Raw genomic sequence first — 17,818 nt, 5'->3', positions numbered from 1 at the left:
AATTTGTCATCTCAATACTTTCGATTGCATGCATTAGTTTAGTGTAGATATCTGCCAAGTTTTTTTAAGCCAAAAAACTTAATGCTAATACCTATATAGAATATTATGTACAGGATAATTAAGTGATAGCAGATTATAAGAGGTTCTACTGTTTTGATACAACGGAGTGGACACCAGCTCTAGAGGTGGACAAAAAAGGACCCAAATTCAGCTCTACCAATTATCATAATGAAGTGCTTAGGCAGGAGACTTAATTTCTATAAGAATTATTATTCCTTCTCTATAAAATAGGAATAATAACACAAATTGCCTTAGAGGATTATTTAAGAACTAAATTAAATGATGCATGAAAAACACTAGCATGTAGGAATAAATGTTAGTAATCATTGTTACTAATAACATAAAGATAGAAGAAATAACACCATAAAAAGTGTTTCTATGTACAATTATGTTAACAGATTAAATATTTTTCCCCCTAAGACTATTGCACATAAGGGAATTTTTAACTGGGTGATCTAAGTTCTAGCGGTGAGCAAATATGAAGTTAATCTGCTGGGTCAGATTTCTTGCAAGGAACAATTAATTATTAAAATGGAAAATTACCTTAGCGACATTAAGCAAGACTTGTACAGCATATCTGATGACTTCCATACAAGGAATGCTACGATTACAACTTCGGATCAAAACAAATATTTTAGAAACTGCTCCACTCTGGGCCATGTTCTCGCAACAAAGTGGAGATAATCTAGTAACTACCTCTGAAAGGAGGGGAAAAAAAAAAGGGAGAGAGAGAGATAAATTCATAGCAACAAAATGAAGTTTTAGCTAATACAGTATTATAACATCCTTTGTACACTCAAAGGTAAAAAATGCATTTCTAACCGTATTTATACAAGATATTGTTAAAACAAACTAACCTAGGTGCTTTAAGGCCTCAAGAATAGCAGAAAGGTGCTTATAGGTCAAAAGATAATGAAGTGCAAGCGCAGTTCTTTTGTAAAGTTTGTTTTCTTCTCGAATCTCCCTGTTAACAAGTTGAAGACTTAGTCGTATAGCTTTAATTTTTGTACAATCATTTTTCTTCCTCCAAGAGTATCCTCTCCATAATGACTTAAAGGGACAAAACACAGTAATTTTAAGATTACAACCCATGATGTTTTGAACTTCTATCTACATCTATTTCTACAAAATAAGTATTTCAGTAAATTTATAGGATATAATCAGACACATTGCAAATAAGACCTCAATTCACGTTCTAATAAACAACAAAATCAATTTTTCTGAAAAGAATTATATATAATATCCCTGTATATAACCCAAAACATCATTCATGGACTACAGATGTCTAAATCTATTTAAAAAGTCAAAATACTTTTTTATCTCTTAATCCTAAATATCTCTAGGGAAATTTAAAAATGAAGGACTTAGCAAAGATACAGTATTTATGAATTATTCAACTGGAGAACCTCAGCTTTTTAAAATGTATGTGACTGTGTTTTTAAAATGTTAGATACCATGTAGGTGAATTATAAACCAAAGTCTGGAACTAACATCATATTTCCAGTTACCTGAATTCTACTGATTGCATTATTAAATTTTTCCTGTTTTTTACGGAGGAGGAAACGGCGTACTGCTTTCTGTATTACTGATGCAGCTCTATTTTGCTGGCTCATACATTCTGGAACTTCATGCTGACTTGTGAGGATGCTAGGGTATTTCTGAGCAAACCTCTTTTGCTGTAATCTTGTTCGAAACCACCTCTGTTTAAAACATAGAGATTTTCTTTATTTCTTGTTTTTGAAATAAATACCTATATACACATAAATACACAAATGAAATAAACAGAACATTATACTGAAATACCTTTCAACCCTCCCCAGTGACACTACTTCTCCACTCCGCTTGGTGCAAATCTTCCAATCCTCATTGGGTGTATGTGTGAATTTAACCTTGCACAACACAACCTTCATTTCACAATTGACACAAATTCTTTCAAGCTGTATGTGTCATTCTGCAAATTACTTTCTCACTCAATACTTTGCATATATCTTAATAAATAGTGTTCTTATCCAGAATACATAAGTAATTGCTATAAATCATAACAAATAAGAACATCCAAAAGAGAAAAGGGCAAAGTATATGAAACACACACATTAAAAAAAAAAAAAAAAAAAGCACACAATCCACAGGTAATCATTTGAATAGCCAACGCATGAAACATTTTTTAGAACTGATAGCAATCAAAGGAAATCCAGAACAAAATGAGATTCAATTGGCCATTCATCAAAATAGCAAAAATCAGAGTCTTTAATGCTCTGTGTTGGCAAGAATGTAGGGAAACAGGTACCCTTAGACTTTGCTACAAGTATAAATGAGTACAATTATTTCAGAAAGTAATTCACAGATTTATTCTTGTACCTTAAAACATCAACCGATTTCTAACCCATCAAGCCATCCTAAATATGTCATCCTATAAGCAAAAGGCAAAACACTGTATGACCTTAGCATAAGGTATTTGGAAATTATTTATTAAAATAGAAAATGTATAACAAAAACTATATAGTTTTGCTGCAAAAGAAAAGCTAACCTGGATACAGATGACTGCATTAACCTGCTTGTTAGCATTCTTCATAGCCATGTGACGTTTGTATGCTCTTTGAATTTTAAGAGCAGACAGGTGATAATATGCAGCTGCTGTGAAGTGAAGAAGTCTGATTTTGGTTCTTTGTTCTAAAATCTATATGAGAAAAAAAAAATAAAATCTATATGAGAAATAAAAAATTAACCAATATTTGACTCTTAAGACAACTGATCAATGTTTATATTTTTTTATATCCTTAATACCAAATTATATAAATTAGCAATAAGTTAACTTTTAATTATTAACATCATACTTACATTGTAACTCAAGGTGATTATAATCCTTTACTATACAGTATTTCCATATGTGTAACCCTTAATGTAGGGTATAAAAAGCAAACTTATATTTTGGGCACTTAAGAACAGTATTTAATTTAACTAGACTACACAAAAAGTTAATTAAAGCTTTGACTGTAATGGAAGAAGTATATGAATACTAAACTCAAAAAAATTACAGTATTCTAAGCACAACTGCTGGAGAGGGTCATAGTAAGTCAGACAAAATTATCTGAATCAATTTCTCCAATTATTAGGTAGTCTTTTTTTTTTTTAAGATTTTATTTACTTATTCATGAGAGAGAGAGAGAGAGAGAGAGAGGCAGAAGCAGGCTCCATGCAGGGAGCCTGACGTGGGCCTTGATCCCGGGTCTCCAGGATCACACCCTGGGCTGACGGCGGCGCTAAACCGCTGAGCCACCCGGGCTGCCCATGGGTAGTCTTACACAAATCTAGCACAAGACTCTTGTAGCAGAACCACTCTATAGTGGCCTTCAGACCTCCAATTTATATTTAATGAACACAATATAAAATATTTCTTCTTTTTAATTTCAAATTTAAGGATTTTGTCTTTGCCAGTGCTTCATATATTTATTGGACACCAAAAAGTCATGAACTCTGTGGAAGGGAGTCTCTCGCTGAAGATGTGGAAGTTACAGAGGAATTGTAGCTCATAACACCTCAGAGTTGCTTGGTGAAGTAAATGGCTACTTGAACAACCACCTTCTTCTCATGTGGAGCTCTTCCCTCAACCTTCTTTCAGTTCCTTTGTTAAGATTCATTACAAGAGAAAATTTAGTTTGCACTTTAGGTGAGCATCAATGTGAAACAAGCTCATAGAACAAAAATCTACAGCAGCCAGTGACCTTGTTACATGGCTCTGCAGAAGCTGAATCAATTCAAGTTAATGGTTATATTAGTTCTGAAATTATTCTCCAAAACCTAAAATTTCTTAACATCAAATTCTTTCTCTTTCTCTCTTTTTTTGATTCTATTTATTTATCCATGAGAGATACAGAGAGGCAGAGGGAGAAGCGCCTCCCTACGGGAAGCCCGATGTGGGACTTGATCCCAAGGACCCCAAGATCACAATCCGAGCCAAAGGCAGATATGCTCAACCACTGATCACCCAGGTGCCTCAACATCAAATACTTTCATTTCATAAAACTGAGATATTCTACTTAAAAATACTTACTCTTTTTCTTACTAACCAACCACGCACTAGTGCTTGTAGAACAACTGTAGATTTTTTTAATTCTACATATTTTATCCTTTGACATTTTCCGGCCTTTCTGGCTCGTATATATCTCTGTATGGTCAAAGCAGCAGACTTCTGCCGGAGAAAGACCTGCCTTCCTTTGTATCTTCTAAAATTCGCTTGGATCAAACAAGCAGCTTGATGTCTCTATAAGGAAAAATTTGCAAGTGACATTAATAGAAAGAGGCTTAGTAATTTCAACCCACTGGAGGTTTTTGAATTTCTCAATGTAAAATGAGATGGTATAATTGTGATTTTTCTTTACACTTTTAGCTTAAGAACATCATTATTTCATATACAAGAAAAGGTGATGGTATATAATTTCTAACCTATATAGGTCTATAGCTAAAAACTAAGTTTTTATTAAGGCACAAGCCAAGGTTGTTAGATCTATCTGGTACTCTTTCCCTCCCATCTTCTGATACTTCTCATTGTGAGGGAGAAAAGGACTAATATTACCACAGGACAAATACATGTAATAAAAATGTTAGCAGTATAAAGAACAGAATGGGCATTATAAACAGCTATCAGAGAAGATGTTTGTTGCTGCAAGAACCATAAAGTACATCTTAGAACCGTACATCTTAGATTTTTCAGTTATATAACATCCTGACAGCCAAAGTCTAAGACATCTGAAGAAGTCTATAAATTAAAATGGGAACTAGGTTTGCTTTACAACACAGATTCCCCCACCAACTGGCTGAATGACCTTGGGCAAGTCACTTTACCCCTCTACACCTCAGTTTCCTGATTTGTAAAATAGGTATGCTAATAACTACTTCAGAGGGTGATTTATGAGGATCTAATTAGTAAAAATACACTAGTCGGTATAATAATAATGGCTACTTAATAGGGAATATTATATGAATGCTGAAATTTATAAGTAGCATATTAATTTTAATTTCTTTAATAAAAAGCTATAGGTACTGCAGCTATTCTAAAACTTTGATGTTAAATATTTTTAATAGATCAATTGTAGCTTAAAGACTTTAATATATCATTAAGTATTTGACTTATAGTAGACAAAATGTGCTTCCTCCAAATAAATTATTTACTCTAAAATTAGTTACTTCAAACTTGGGTTTGAGAATATTTTGTAAATATAAATATATAAACAAAAATATTCATAAAAAGCATTTTTATGGGTGAATATGATTTTTAATTGACTGCAATAATGTGTTTAAAATGTATAGTTAACAAAAAACATTTTTTCATTTTTTGTTTTGTTTCCTAAAATAGTTCCTTGTAAATGAGCTGGTTTTAAATTTCTGCACCTACTTTAATCATTAAGAAGTGTTCACAAGCTATTCTTCCAGAAAGTATAGCTCTCCATTTTCTCTGAATGATAATTGTTGATGCTCTCACATTCAGAAACCTAAAAAGCAGTTATTGAAAAGCAATTACAAATTTCTTTAATCTACTCAATAAGTATTTATTGTCCATACCTCCCCCCATGCTAAATACTAGAGAAAGAAAATAAAGTGGAAAAGTATAATTTACATTTAAATTAGTAGCATTCAGAATTCTACACACACACACACACACACACACACACCTGACACATGGAAAAGTTTTGTAGTTGGCAAAATTGGCATATTCCAGTGGCAAGAAGTATGAATTTCTAGAATGAGAAAGAATTCTGAGCAGGATCAAAAGAAAGTACAATTATCCAGACCTAGACAAAGCCTAGATAAAGAAAATGGCAGGGTATAAAATCTGAGTCCATATAGCAAGTGGGTAATAAGCAGACAGGAGGGGGTCCCAAAGAGAACTTAGGAGATTAATAGCATCAGGCAAATGAGATGGACATTTGTTTGAAAGGAAAATTGGCATCGTGCAAATATCTACAAAGAAATATTCTGTAAGTAGAACTGAAGAACTTAGAAAGTGAGGGCTAGAGATTAAACTTTCGGTGTCAACATAGTGATAATACATAAAAACTTAGAATGGATTTAACTTAACATCATGTTGCCACATTTCTTAGAAAATAAAGCTGAATGTCAATGAGAAAAATTCAGCATTTTGGAACAGGAAACTTAGACAGTGGCTAACACCTGATAGCAGCAACTATACCATCTTTATATGGTAAGCCCTGAGCTTCTATCCATGGAATCTACCAAAAAAACTCTTCTTACACTAGTGTGCTCTCAAAAAACAATCTTTAAAATCACCACTGATACAATAATTCATTAATTCTGGTAACTGGAGAGAAATCCTTATATTATGAAATAAAAATAATATAGATAACCTGGTAAGAGTTTAACAAATGAACCAGGAATCAGAAAATACAATGAATATAAATAAGTTGGTAATTAGGTCTTCATCACTAAGGTATGTGAGGGCAAGGTAAAAAAGAAAAAAAAAAATGAGTTAGAAAGCAAATTTTGCCAGTCGCTAAATTGACAAACAAAATGGACCAACGCACTAATAAGGAAACCAAGATCTTACTGGATTATTTTATTCACTTCCCATCCGTCCCATCCTTACCCTGATCCCTATGAACTCAAATCAAGTTTGAGTAAGTATTTTTTACTGAATTATATCAAGGCTCTATCTCAATCCCAGTCTTAGAGATATACTTTCTTTCATTAATGGAGAACGCTAACAAAACAAACCATACAAGTTAACCATAGCAAATATTTTAAAGAAAAATCAATAAGCAGTATTATTTTATATAAAGACTTGGCTACCACACACACACACATAACCATCATACTCTCCCCACACAGCTATGATATGTTACCGTCTTCTCTCCAGTTTGGTGTAGAAGCAACCTTGAATGATTTTAACAGCTTTTAATACAGCTAGATAGTCTTTACGTGCTTTCCAATACCTATACCAGGCTTGAATCTTGCAGGCAGCTTTCACTTGATGTAAATATTTCCTGGCTTTATAGCTCCTCCACACAGCCTTTTAAATACAGAAATTTAACAAATATGCAATGAGATATGTTTTCTTGCAAACTGAAGAAAAATCAGTATTAAAGACAGCTAGTGTAAGGTTAAGTAGACAAAAATCAATTGCAGAAATACAGTCACATGACAACTCTACTATTAGGCTCATTCACTGCTGATACATATGAGTCCTCTGAGGACAGTGGGGCTAACCACAGTGAAAACCTACTATGTGCTTTATTACATATAACCTGGAGCTGGATGAGAGCTAAGACTAATAAAATCCTAACAAATATTTCTAAATTGTAATATGTGTACAGTGTCTGAAAAGCCATATAGGCACATTGTTCTCACTATCTCAATCCATCTGGAAGAACAGAAGGGAAAGGAACACACTGATTACCCTACTTCCTGGAATCTTTCCCACCTCCCATCCTACCTCCCTTATGTATATCCTGGGTTTTGTGTCCAGGCTGCAGCAGACTCCTGAGAGCAACTCTCTATCATAGGACTATCAGTTTTTCCAATTTCTGCATCCTTACGGCTGACTAAATGTTTAAGTGACAGCTATAACTTATTAAGCCCTTAGCACTGTACTAAGGGACACTGTAGGTCCTTACAAAACCATAATACCATATAATACCTTATATAATACCATATAATATCATTATATAATTTAGAGATGAGTAAATCAAGAGAAACTGAGTAACTTGTGAATGTGCAGGTAATAAATGGAAAAGGTATCTTATTTATTCTTTATAGATATCTCATAACAGAAATTGATGTTGGGGAAGAAAAGACCTGTTACACCACAAAGCTGGAAGGCAACAGAGTCAAGATCTGAACCCAAGTCTGTTTCACTCCAAAACACCTACAATAAATACTGCAGCCACACCTTATGGGGTAGAGGAAGAGGAGGGGGAGCAGGCTCCAGAAGTCACCTGACAGGCAAGAATGATATGAATGTCGAAATTACTCTTGTGATGTCCCTGACTTACTCAGACTGTATCAATGTGGTTTTAACGTAAACAAACCTGAATACTAACACACTGGTATTCAGTGGGAGCCAGGTATCAGTATTTTTAAAAATTCCAAATGACTCTAATGTGCACTAAAGTTTGAGTCTACTGATTATATGTTAAAAACTAGATGTGTAAAATATAATTTTTAAATTTAATTACATATGAGAAAAATAGCTAAAATTTCCTAAGATTATTTTGCTTTTCTGTCATTTGACAGAAAACCCTAACTAATACATCCAGTTAACCTATTTCAACCATTAACTTCTTGGGCAACATTTAAAATTTGAGCATTCTTTTCTTCCTCTCCCGCATTCTTGGTTTCTTGATCAGTTTTTCTTGTTCTCTCTTACTACCATGTTTTGGCTTCTCTTCTCCATATTCTCAAATGTTGACATTCTTCAGGGTTTGAGTCCCAAGCAGATCCTCTTCTTTTACCCATTTTCTACATTATTCCTGGGTGATCCTATCACTCCCACGACTTCAATTATCACATGTATGGCAATAATGTAGAAGTCAAATTCTGAAATCTGTACTACTCTCCAAACTCCAAACACAGCCAACTACCTCGCTAGACTGCTCACCTGAGACATCTGTTAGGTACTTCAACTTCATCATATACCCCAAACTGAATTCATCATCAGTCTTCCAATCTGCTCCTCTCTTTGCTCCTTGTGTCCGTGAACGGTAACATCTGCTGAGCTACTTGAGCCATACCTATGGCTTGGATGCTTGTTTATACTCTATATAATGCAAATATTACCTCTTCCATCCCATTGTCACTACATCTTACTAAACTATCTTTTACCTGACCTAATGCCAAGAGCCTCCTGGGTGGTCTCCCTACTTCCCTTCCGGTTCCTCTTCCACATTCCTGCCACAGTAGTTTTTTATTTTATTTTATTTTTTTTATTTTTTATTTTTTCAAATATATTTTTTTAAGATTTATTTATTTATTTATTCAGAGAGAGCGAAAGAGAGGCAGAGACACAGACGGAGAGAGAAGCAGGCTCCATGCAGGGAGCCCGACGTGGGACTCCATCCCGGGTCTCCAGGATCACACCCTGGACTGCAGGTGGCGCTAAACCGCTGCGCCACCGGGGCTGCCCGTCACAGTAGTTTTTTAAAAATAAAAATATGATTCTGGTTTTCTCCATTTAAAATTCTTCTAGAACTTCTTTTAATCTAGTGGAAGAGACTAAACTTGTGTCTATATCTCACAAAGCTCTGTGAAATCTCACTCCCTCTACTGTCAACCTGGTCTCACATTACTTTTTACACTATACCACACACACACTCTCATTTTTAAATTCTGTGTTATCTCCTACAGGGGGATACACTAGATACATTTTATTGGGCTATTTTGAATTCATCCTTTGGCTTAACAGCTCAACCTAAATGCTGCTTGTCCTGGGAAGCCTTTTCTGATCACTGAGACAAACTTAGGTTTCTCTTATGTTCCCAGCAACATAAACCTCTCATTTTTGTTTTATAATTGTGCTTCCCTGCTCAAGTAAGTGCTTTAAGGACAGCAACTAAGTATTTCTTACTGTCTACGCCAATCACTCACAATAGCATTTAGCACATTGCCAGCACTGGACATCTGCTCAATGAAAACAGTATATCTAAGTTTAACAGCAAACCAACAAGTACCAACATATCACACCAAGGTTCAAAGCCTAGCGTATGAACAGGTGGGAAATAAATTGCTGAAGTACCTAGATTCCATTCCTGGATCTGCCTCTCTCTGTGCAACATTAGAAGTTATTTAACTTTTCTCAGTCCTTCACATTTCAGGAGACATAATATTCTATACTTCTCACCCACTGATTCATGTATGTGTGCGAGAAGTGTGGATATAATATTTTTATGTGTTATATAGAGTATATATATCTTTTATGTAGAATAATAACATAATGAAAAAATTATATAAAAATGCTTTGAAAACCAAAACTGCTAAATACTCTGAATAAAGTACATATCTATATAGCTTAAGTGCCTCATTAACACATGGGTAGAGGAATACAATTATATCATTTGGCCTAAATTTTGCCAAATCTCACTTCACCTTAGCTTAAATTTCTCACTTAAAAAATAATTTTACTCAGTGGAGAACTCCCATGTATCAAACTATGTGCTCAAAATTAATATCTATTGAAATGCATCAAGCAAAGAGTGACCATGTTCAGAAGATCCCAAGTTCTGTGCTGAATTACTATTGTGCCCCTTTCCCACTCTCAAACAAATGTTCCGTTTTGGAAGATCATTGAAATGGTCATGTAAATGAAGTACTACTCTTTATGACCTGCGTAATTTTATAAATTCTAACAAATACCGACTGCAGAAAGAACGCAAGCTTTACACTTAAATAGAGAAGTACCTGGATTTTTATGGTGCTATCTTTAATTTTCTGAAACCTCCGTTTCTGTATAAATCCTCTCGTTCTAGCTTGAATCATGATAATGCTGCTCCTAATTTGTAAATATACTTGTCTTTGATGTTTTGTAGACAAAAAGGCTCGGTGGTGATTTTGTAAGACCACTGCTGCCTTCCTGTACAATAAAAACTGCCTTCTTGTTTGCCACGTCCTGAAGTACTGCTGGAGGGTCACCGCAGCTCTTTTCTGCTGGACAAACCTTCTCCGACACACGGCCATCTGAAGGAAGTACTGAATGCGCAGGGCAGCACACTTCTGTGTTTCCAATTTCCTTGTGACCATCTCGCAGAAAGCTCTTTGAGTCGCTACTAGAGCCTCTCTCTGGGGGTACTCGGCCTCCTGTGAACAAGTGACCAGGGAAGCTCCATGCCACTTCTGAGTCCTAAGTGCTGAGCCGTGAACAGCTGCACACTGAGCTTCGGTTCTGCAAGAGTAGAAGGCAGACTGCTTAGCACTGGCTACCATGTTCACCTCCGAGAGGGATTTCAGTCTCTCTCTAACCTTCATGCCCCTAAAAGCAGCCTGAATAATTCGCACAGACTTCTGAACTGCCAAAAATTTTTCCCTTTCCACTTTTACTCGGATATAGGACCTAAAATAATTCTGTATTACAGCAACGGCGGTTTTCTTTGCTTGATAATCGAGTTTGGCTCTGTGCATTCGGTAGAATGACTGAATTCGTGTGGCAGCCAGGTGCCTATGCTGCATGTCCTCTTGCACTTTACAACTTCTATATGAAGACTGTGTACACACGACTGCCTGGGTGCGCACTGCAGTTAGTGCCCTGTATCGTCTTTGGACAAAAATTACATTTGCTCTCAAGTGGAGATAATGCTTCCTTACTTTAGAGGCTTTAAAATGCTTCTGAATAATAGTGGCAGCCTGATGCTGTTCCTGAGTCGGTTTCCTTAGGATCATGTCCTGGAAATCTGCTTCAGTACAGGCTGCTGCTGCATTCCTGAGTGCACTGTGTTGAAGAGCTTTCTTTTTATTTGCTCTATATTTTTCTTGTATTACTTTTGTAGCCCACTGGATCTTTTGGTAAAAAAGATACTGCCTATACATTCTGTATGTGCTTTGTATTATGATAGCAGCTCTGTGTTTTTCCCTTAAAAGCTGTCTTGCTTTCATTCCCTTATATACAGCCTGAATGATCAAAGCAGAACGTCTCTGTGGAACAGAATTTTCTCTTTGCAATTTTGCAGCCCTGTATGTTCGGTAATGTTGCTGAATTAAAATGGAGGCATGTTTCCAGGTCTGAAATGTAACATATGTTCTGTGCATTCTGTAAGTGGCCTGGATGAGAACCGCAGCCCTGTGCATCTCCTGCAGCTTCTTCTTTGCCACCAGCCTTCGGTAAGATGACTGGATTGTAATGACCGCTTTTTTTAATTTCAAGAATTGGTGCAAATGATGCCTGGCACAAATGGTGGCCCGGTATTTTCTCTGAACAAAAACAGTAGCTCTTTTGAGGGAAATGAACCTTTTCCTCACCACTAAAGATCTAAACGTGCTTTGAATAAGGGTCGCAGAGGAATGCATGTTTTTCAAATGTCCCCTGGCTTTCATCCCCCTAAACGCAGCCTGAAGGATCAGAGCAGAATGTCTTTGTTGGAGATAACACTGCCTCTGTAGTTTTGCAGCCCTGCTTGCTCGGAACTGCTGCTGGATCACAACTGAGGCATGTTTCAAGGCCTGGTACTTCACATTTGCTCTGTGCATTCTGAAAGCTGCCTGGATGGCAGTGGCAGCCCTGTGCACCTCTTGCATCTTTTTCCTTACCATCCATCCTCTGTATGATGACTGGATTTTAATGACCGCCTTTTGTACCCGGACGAAGTGTTGGAAGTAATGCTTTGCACAGACAGTTGCACGGTACTTTCTCTGAATCCAAATAGCAGTTTTCCTGAGATGCAGGAATCTTCTTCTCATTCTGAGAGTTCTAAATCTCCTTTGAATAAGAGTTGCGGCTAAATGCATACTTTTTAAATGTCTTCTAGCTTTCATCCCCCTAAAACCAGCCTGAATACATATGATAGAATGCCTTAATTTGTTATACCTTTGAAGCTGTGTGTTTCTTTCCTTTACTGCCCGGTACCTTTGCTGTATTGTTCTTGTTACCTTCTTTAACTTAGTAAAATAGGCTTGCTGTCTGTGTCTTCTGTAGTAGGATTGGATAAGCGTGGCTGCGCTCTGCATCTTTCTGAGGGTCTGTCTAACTCTTGTTCCTCTAAAACTTGCCTGAAGAACAGTAATAGCTTTCATAATTGTCAAGTACTTTGCACGCTGAATCTTACCTTCACGATATGCTCTATATCTTACCTGAATTATGACAGCCGCTGTTCTCATTTTATGGTATCTCATTTTTGCTTGATGCATTTTAAACATGGCTTGAATAACAGTGGCTGCCATGTGCAGGTGTCGGTTATGCCTTCTTACTCTAATACCTCTATAAATAGCTTGAATTTTAACTGCTGTTTTCTTTAAATTAAGGTATTCCTTACGTTGGTGGTTTGCAATTTTAGTACCTCGATACCATCTTTGAATTATGATAGCCGAAGCCCTGCAGTTTGTGTAGTTTTTTTTGGTTTTGTAAGCTCTATATGTGGACTGTATAGTGACTGCTGCTCTGTTGCACTCCTTTATTTTTTTTCTTACTTTCATACTTCGGTAAGCTGACTGTAAAACAACGGCAGCCGCTTTGGTTTTCAAGTACAACTGACGCTGTTTCCTTCCAATACTGTAAGCCCTGTAATACATTTGGATCAGACGAGCGGCTTTTTTCATGATTTTCCACTTCTTTTGTTGCACATACATTCTATAGTTTGACTGTATGATGACAGCACATTTGTGTTGCTTTTGAACCTGCCTTCTCACTCTCTTTCCCTTCCAAGTAGATTGAAGCCTCAGTGCTGCCTCACGGAGTTCAATGTACTCCATACGTTGCCTCTTTCCTGCAGTCCATGCTCTCAGATGTTGCTGGATGACTAATGCTGCTGTTTTTAACAATTTGAACTGTTTCTGGGCTTTGGCCATTCTAAAAGCAGACTGAATCCTCACTGCAGCTTGACGTTCCCTTCTGATCTGCTTTCGAACTTTCCAGCCACGAAAAGCACACTGGAGAGAAATTACAGCTGCCCTGGTCTTTAAAAATTGTGTTCTTACATCACGAACAGTCCTGCATGTCCTGTACCATCTCTGAATCTTGATAGTGGACTGAAGCACATATTGATATTTCTTCCTTTCCCTATAGCCTCTAAAAGCAGTTTGAATTTTAAGAGCAGCTATAGATTGTTGTTTGATTAGCTGGCGTACTTTATAACCTCTGTAAGCTGCCTGCAAACAAGTAACTGCTCTTTTGACTTGCAAAAAGTTCTTCCTTTGATTGACCTGTGCTTTGTATGCACGATAGTAATTCTGAATGACAAGAGTTGCTTTATAAATTTCCAGGTAGTACTGCCGCTTCTTTCTCATCCTGAAATAAGACTGTAGCGAAATAGCGGCTTGTCTTTGCAACCGTATCTGCTTTCGAACCAGGTGACCTCTAACAAAAGCTTGCAGTTTGATACAGGATTCCCGCATCTGCACATATTGGTGTCTCTTTAGTGCAGCCAGTTTTGCCGACCGATACCACCGCTGGATAAATAGCGAGGCTGCTCTCCAGTGTAAATATCGTTTCCGAGTTTGTCTCATCTTGACAATTGACTGTAACTTTACTGTAGCATTTTTTAGTCTCAGAAATCTTTTTCTGGAAATATAAGCTCTGTAACATGATTGAATCTTTATAATGGATGTGAGGATGTGAATAAACTTTTTCCTGGCTTGCATCCCTCTATATGCAGACTGTAGAACAAGGACAGCAGAACGTGTTTTCTGGTAAGATGCTAGAACCTTCTTCGCTGAAACATAAGCTCGAAAATGAATCTGAATTACAAGGGCAGCTTTCTTTATTTTCCTATATTTCTGTAATTGTTGATGTTTTCTTACTTGTGCCTGCAATTTGGTAGTAATTTTCTTAAGGTTTAGAAATCGAAATCTGTCTTGTCTCATCCTCCAGTAGGACTGAAGAACACAAGCAGCTCTGCTTTGTCTGTATAAATTGCGAGCTTTCATCCTCCTGAAAGCAGTCTGCAGTCGAATGGCTGCAGCCCGTTTCTGCAAATAGTTGGTGCGCTCCATCTTTCCTTTCAGATACGCTTTGTAGTACTTTTGAATGGTCAGTATAGCTTCTTTTTTTCTTTTATATAACTTTTGAGCTTGAAGGCACCGGAATCTTGTCTGAATGATAACAACACAAGATCTAATCTGAACATATTTCCGTAATTCTTTGTGCATTCTATACCATGATTGTATGACAATAGCAGATTTTTCTTCTTTAGCTCGTTTCCTGACATGCCATTCTCTAAAAGCTCTTTGCAATACTCTTGTAGCTTTTATTTGTAATTGCATTTTGCGTCGCTTCCATCTTCTGAACATAGATTGGATTATGAGACATGATGACTTTAGCATCTTATATCTCTGTTGATCATGTTTTCTTCTTAAAGAAGCCCGCCAATGTCTCTGAATTGTAACTGTGGCCCAAAGATATCGTTTGTAAGAAGTAACAGCAATTATCATTCTTATCCTAGATTGCAGGATAATTGAATAGTATCTCAACTTCAGAAACTGTTTTCTGGTGGAATATCTTCTCCAATACCTCTGCAAAAGGCAAGAAAGGACACAAAGTAAGACAGATGGAACCTTCTATACTTAATACCTCTGCAAATATTCATTTTTCTAACATTCTGTTTAAAAATAAACACATTAAATTAAAAAAACAACATCGTATTTGGATAATATTTGTGTCTTTTGTTTGTAGTTTAGTTTCTATGTTGATACAGCTGTAGCCAATTTAGAAATCCTTGTCTCAAGCCTAGTGGTATTTATATTGCATTTGTATTCCAGGGAAAAATATGAAGCAAGTTTATATTCTATTAGAATAACATATAAGAAAACAGTCCAAATAAAGCTATAGTAATATTCTGCTATCTATTGATTCTAAGTATAAATTTCCTATGAATATATCTTTGGATTTTTGTATTTCCCCCTTAATATCAAGGCTTCTTAAGCTATCTTGTAATGATTGGAAACTGTTTATGTGGGGGATCCTATACAGGTCCAATAATATAAACACAGGAATCTGAGAAGCAAGCTCTGAGTCATTTTTTTCATTAAGAATTAGTGAATGGTAATTCCTAATTAGACACACAAAGTAGAATTCTGAAGATTTGAGAAGTGATAAATAGTTAACTCTTGAATAGCCAAGGTTGCTTTCTTCCCATACCACTCACATTCCCTAACTCCTTTGTTAGGGCAAAGGTGGGGAGAGAATTCCCTATCACAGCTTACTTTCCCTTACATATAAGTAAAACAGTATAGGGGCTAGGTACTTCTGTCTCCTATAGCACTATACCCATTGTCATGCAACGGTGCCTCGAGCAAGCACACCTATCCAGGGTGAAGAGAGTTAGGAACCCTCTAAGTTTTTCCTAACAGATATTGCCTATTCCTTACTATGTGTCCATTGTGGTTTTGTTCCTATTCTTCAGGCTGATGAGAAATAAGGAGAAATAAGGCACATTACTATGAAGAGATGTGTAAGTAACCAGAACATTTGTCCAACTACATTTAAGTGTATTAAAGCAAAATTGAAAACTTTGAAAACTGTAAGATTGGAGCACCTGGGTGGCTCAGTGCTTGAGCATCTGCCTGTGGCTCAGTGCTTGAGCATCTGCCTATGGCTCAGGTTGTGATCCCAGGGTCCTGGGACTGAATCCTGCATCAGGCTCCTGGAAGCCTGCTTCTCTCTCTGCCTGTGTCTCTCATGAATAAATAAATAAAATCTCCTTTTTTTAAAAAAAGAAAGAAAACTTTAAGCTTGATGCAAATGTAAAGTATTTTATTAAGCTGCCTTTAAAAAGTAGGGAAAAGTAAAGCAAATACTTGTCCAGAGATGTAGTTGCCATTCTTTTTCTTTCTTCCCCCCTAGGTGTTCGTTTGTGAAACCTTCAAACTCATACCTTTAAAGGTTCAATATGGATAGCTCATTTTGTATTTTGATAATCATTTATTCTGAATACTGCTACCAGTTTCTGTTACTGAAATGTTAATCAGTGTTGATATGGATCATGAAAGAGAAGTTCATTGCCTCTCCTTGCAGTAGAGATTTTAGCAGCACTGCTGTCTTTAAATAGCTTTTACTAAAGAGCATTATGTATAATTTTCTTATTGAATTCTCACAAAACACAATAAGTTAGCATTCTTTTCTCATGTAAAGAAAAGAAAACTTATGATGTAAAACTTTTTGTAAAGTCATCAAGCAAGTACCAAGTATTGGTATTGGGCCTAGATTTTAAACCAAATAAAGTGCTACTTTATTTGTATTTATTATTTTTACTCTACCAAAGATACCTGTGGCAGATTGCTTTCATCACTCCAATTCTTCATTTCTCCCTATCTCCATAACCTTTGCCATATTTTGTATTTTCTCTTACTAAAGATACAGAGTCTCTGCTTGCTCTTGGCTATGGGTAGTCACAGAAAGAACACAGCACACCAGTGTAATCAAAGGTTTACCACCTTTCTGGCCAGAGAACCAAACAGGGCAGCCCTAAAAACACCTGGAGAGTCCCAGGAGGATTGGAGAGAAGGGATAGCTCAGGAAAGCAATCCCTCTTGTTATGAATTCTTAGGTTTACCACTAAGCTGAGTACACATGGGTCTGACAGCAGATTAGCCTTTGAGTACTGAATTAAGAAACACATGACTGCCTAGATCCCAAACTGGCCATTTGCTGATACACACATGTGACTGATACGAATATCACTGTAAATGCTTTAAAAAAGAAATGTTGATGTGGAAGCCATACCCATAGAAGGCTGATAAGAACTTGTGGCCTGAGCCCAACAAAGCAGATTACTTCATGAAACTAAAATACCAACATTCACATAGTATTTAAACAAACAAAAAATCTCTCATAATGTTTAAAATATTCAGTATATAATTAAAAAATACTTGGCATAAAAAAATACAGGTACAATTTCAACCTGTGTAGGAAAAGACATTCAACCGATGCCAATAGACACTGGAATTACTCAACGAAGACTTTAAAACAGCAGATGTAAAAATGTTCCAAATATTGAAACTAATGGAAGGATAGAAAGTATCAGTAAAAACATCAAAGACACGTTTAAGAACCAAATGGAAATATTAGAACTGAAAAACACAATTATCAAAATTAAAAGAAAAAAACAAA

General features: G+C 36.3%; 1 protein-coding gene across 1 annotated transcript in view; it reads right to left on the bottom strand.

The window, feature by feature from the left end:
• ASPM (assembly factor for spindle microtubules) overlaps positions 1–17,818 on the bottom strand; it is a 69,162-nt gene that overhangs the window by 7,574 nt on the left and 43,770 nt on the right. Inside the window, exons 18-25 of the mRNA NM_001197076.1 lie at positions 10,468–15,222; positions 6,918–7,084; positions 5,453–5,549; positions 4,112–4,321; positions 2,588–2,737; positions 1,569–1,760; positions 918–1,110; positions 604–758 (exon numbers count right to left, since the gene is read on the bottom strand). Of these exons, the coding sequence (NP_001184005.1) occupies positions 604–758; positions 918–1,110; positions 1,569–1,760; positions 2,588–2,737; positions 4,112–4,321; positions 5,453–5,549; positions 6,918–7,084; positions 10,468–15,222 (5,919 nt within the window). The remainder of the gene's footprint in view (positions 1–603; positions 759–917; positions 1,111–1,568; positions 1,761–2,587; positions 2,738–4,111; positions 4,322–5,452; positions 5,550–6,917; positions 7,085–10,467; positions 15,223–17,818) is intronic.

The sequence above is a fragment of the Canis lupus genome, chromosome 7, assembly GCF_011100685.1.
Source record: "Canis lupus familiaris isolate Mischka breed German Shepherd chromosome 7, alternate assembly UU_Cfam_GSD_1.0, whole genome shotgun sequence".
In the NCBI taxonomy this organism is placed as follows: Eukaryota; Metazoa; Chordata; class Mammalia; order Carnivora; family Canidae; genus Canis; species Canis lupus.
Note: the sequence above shows the minus strand (reverse complement) of the source record. Positions and strands in the feature narration are given on the sequence as shown.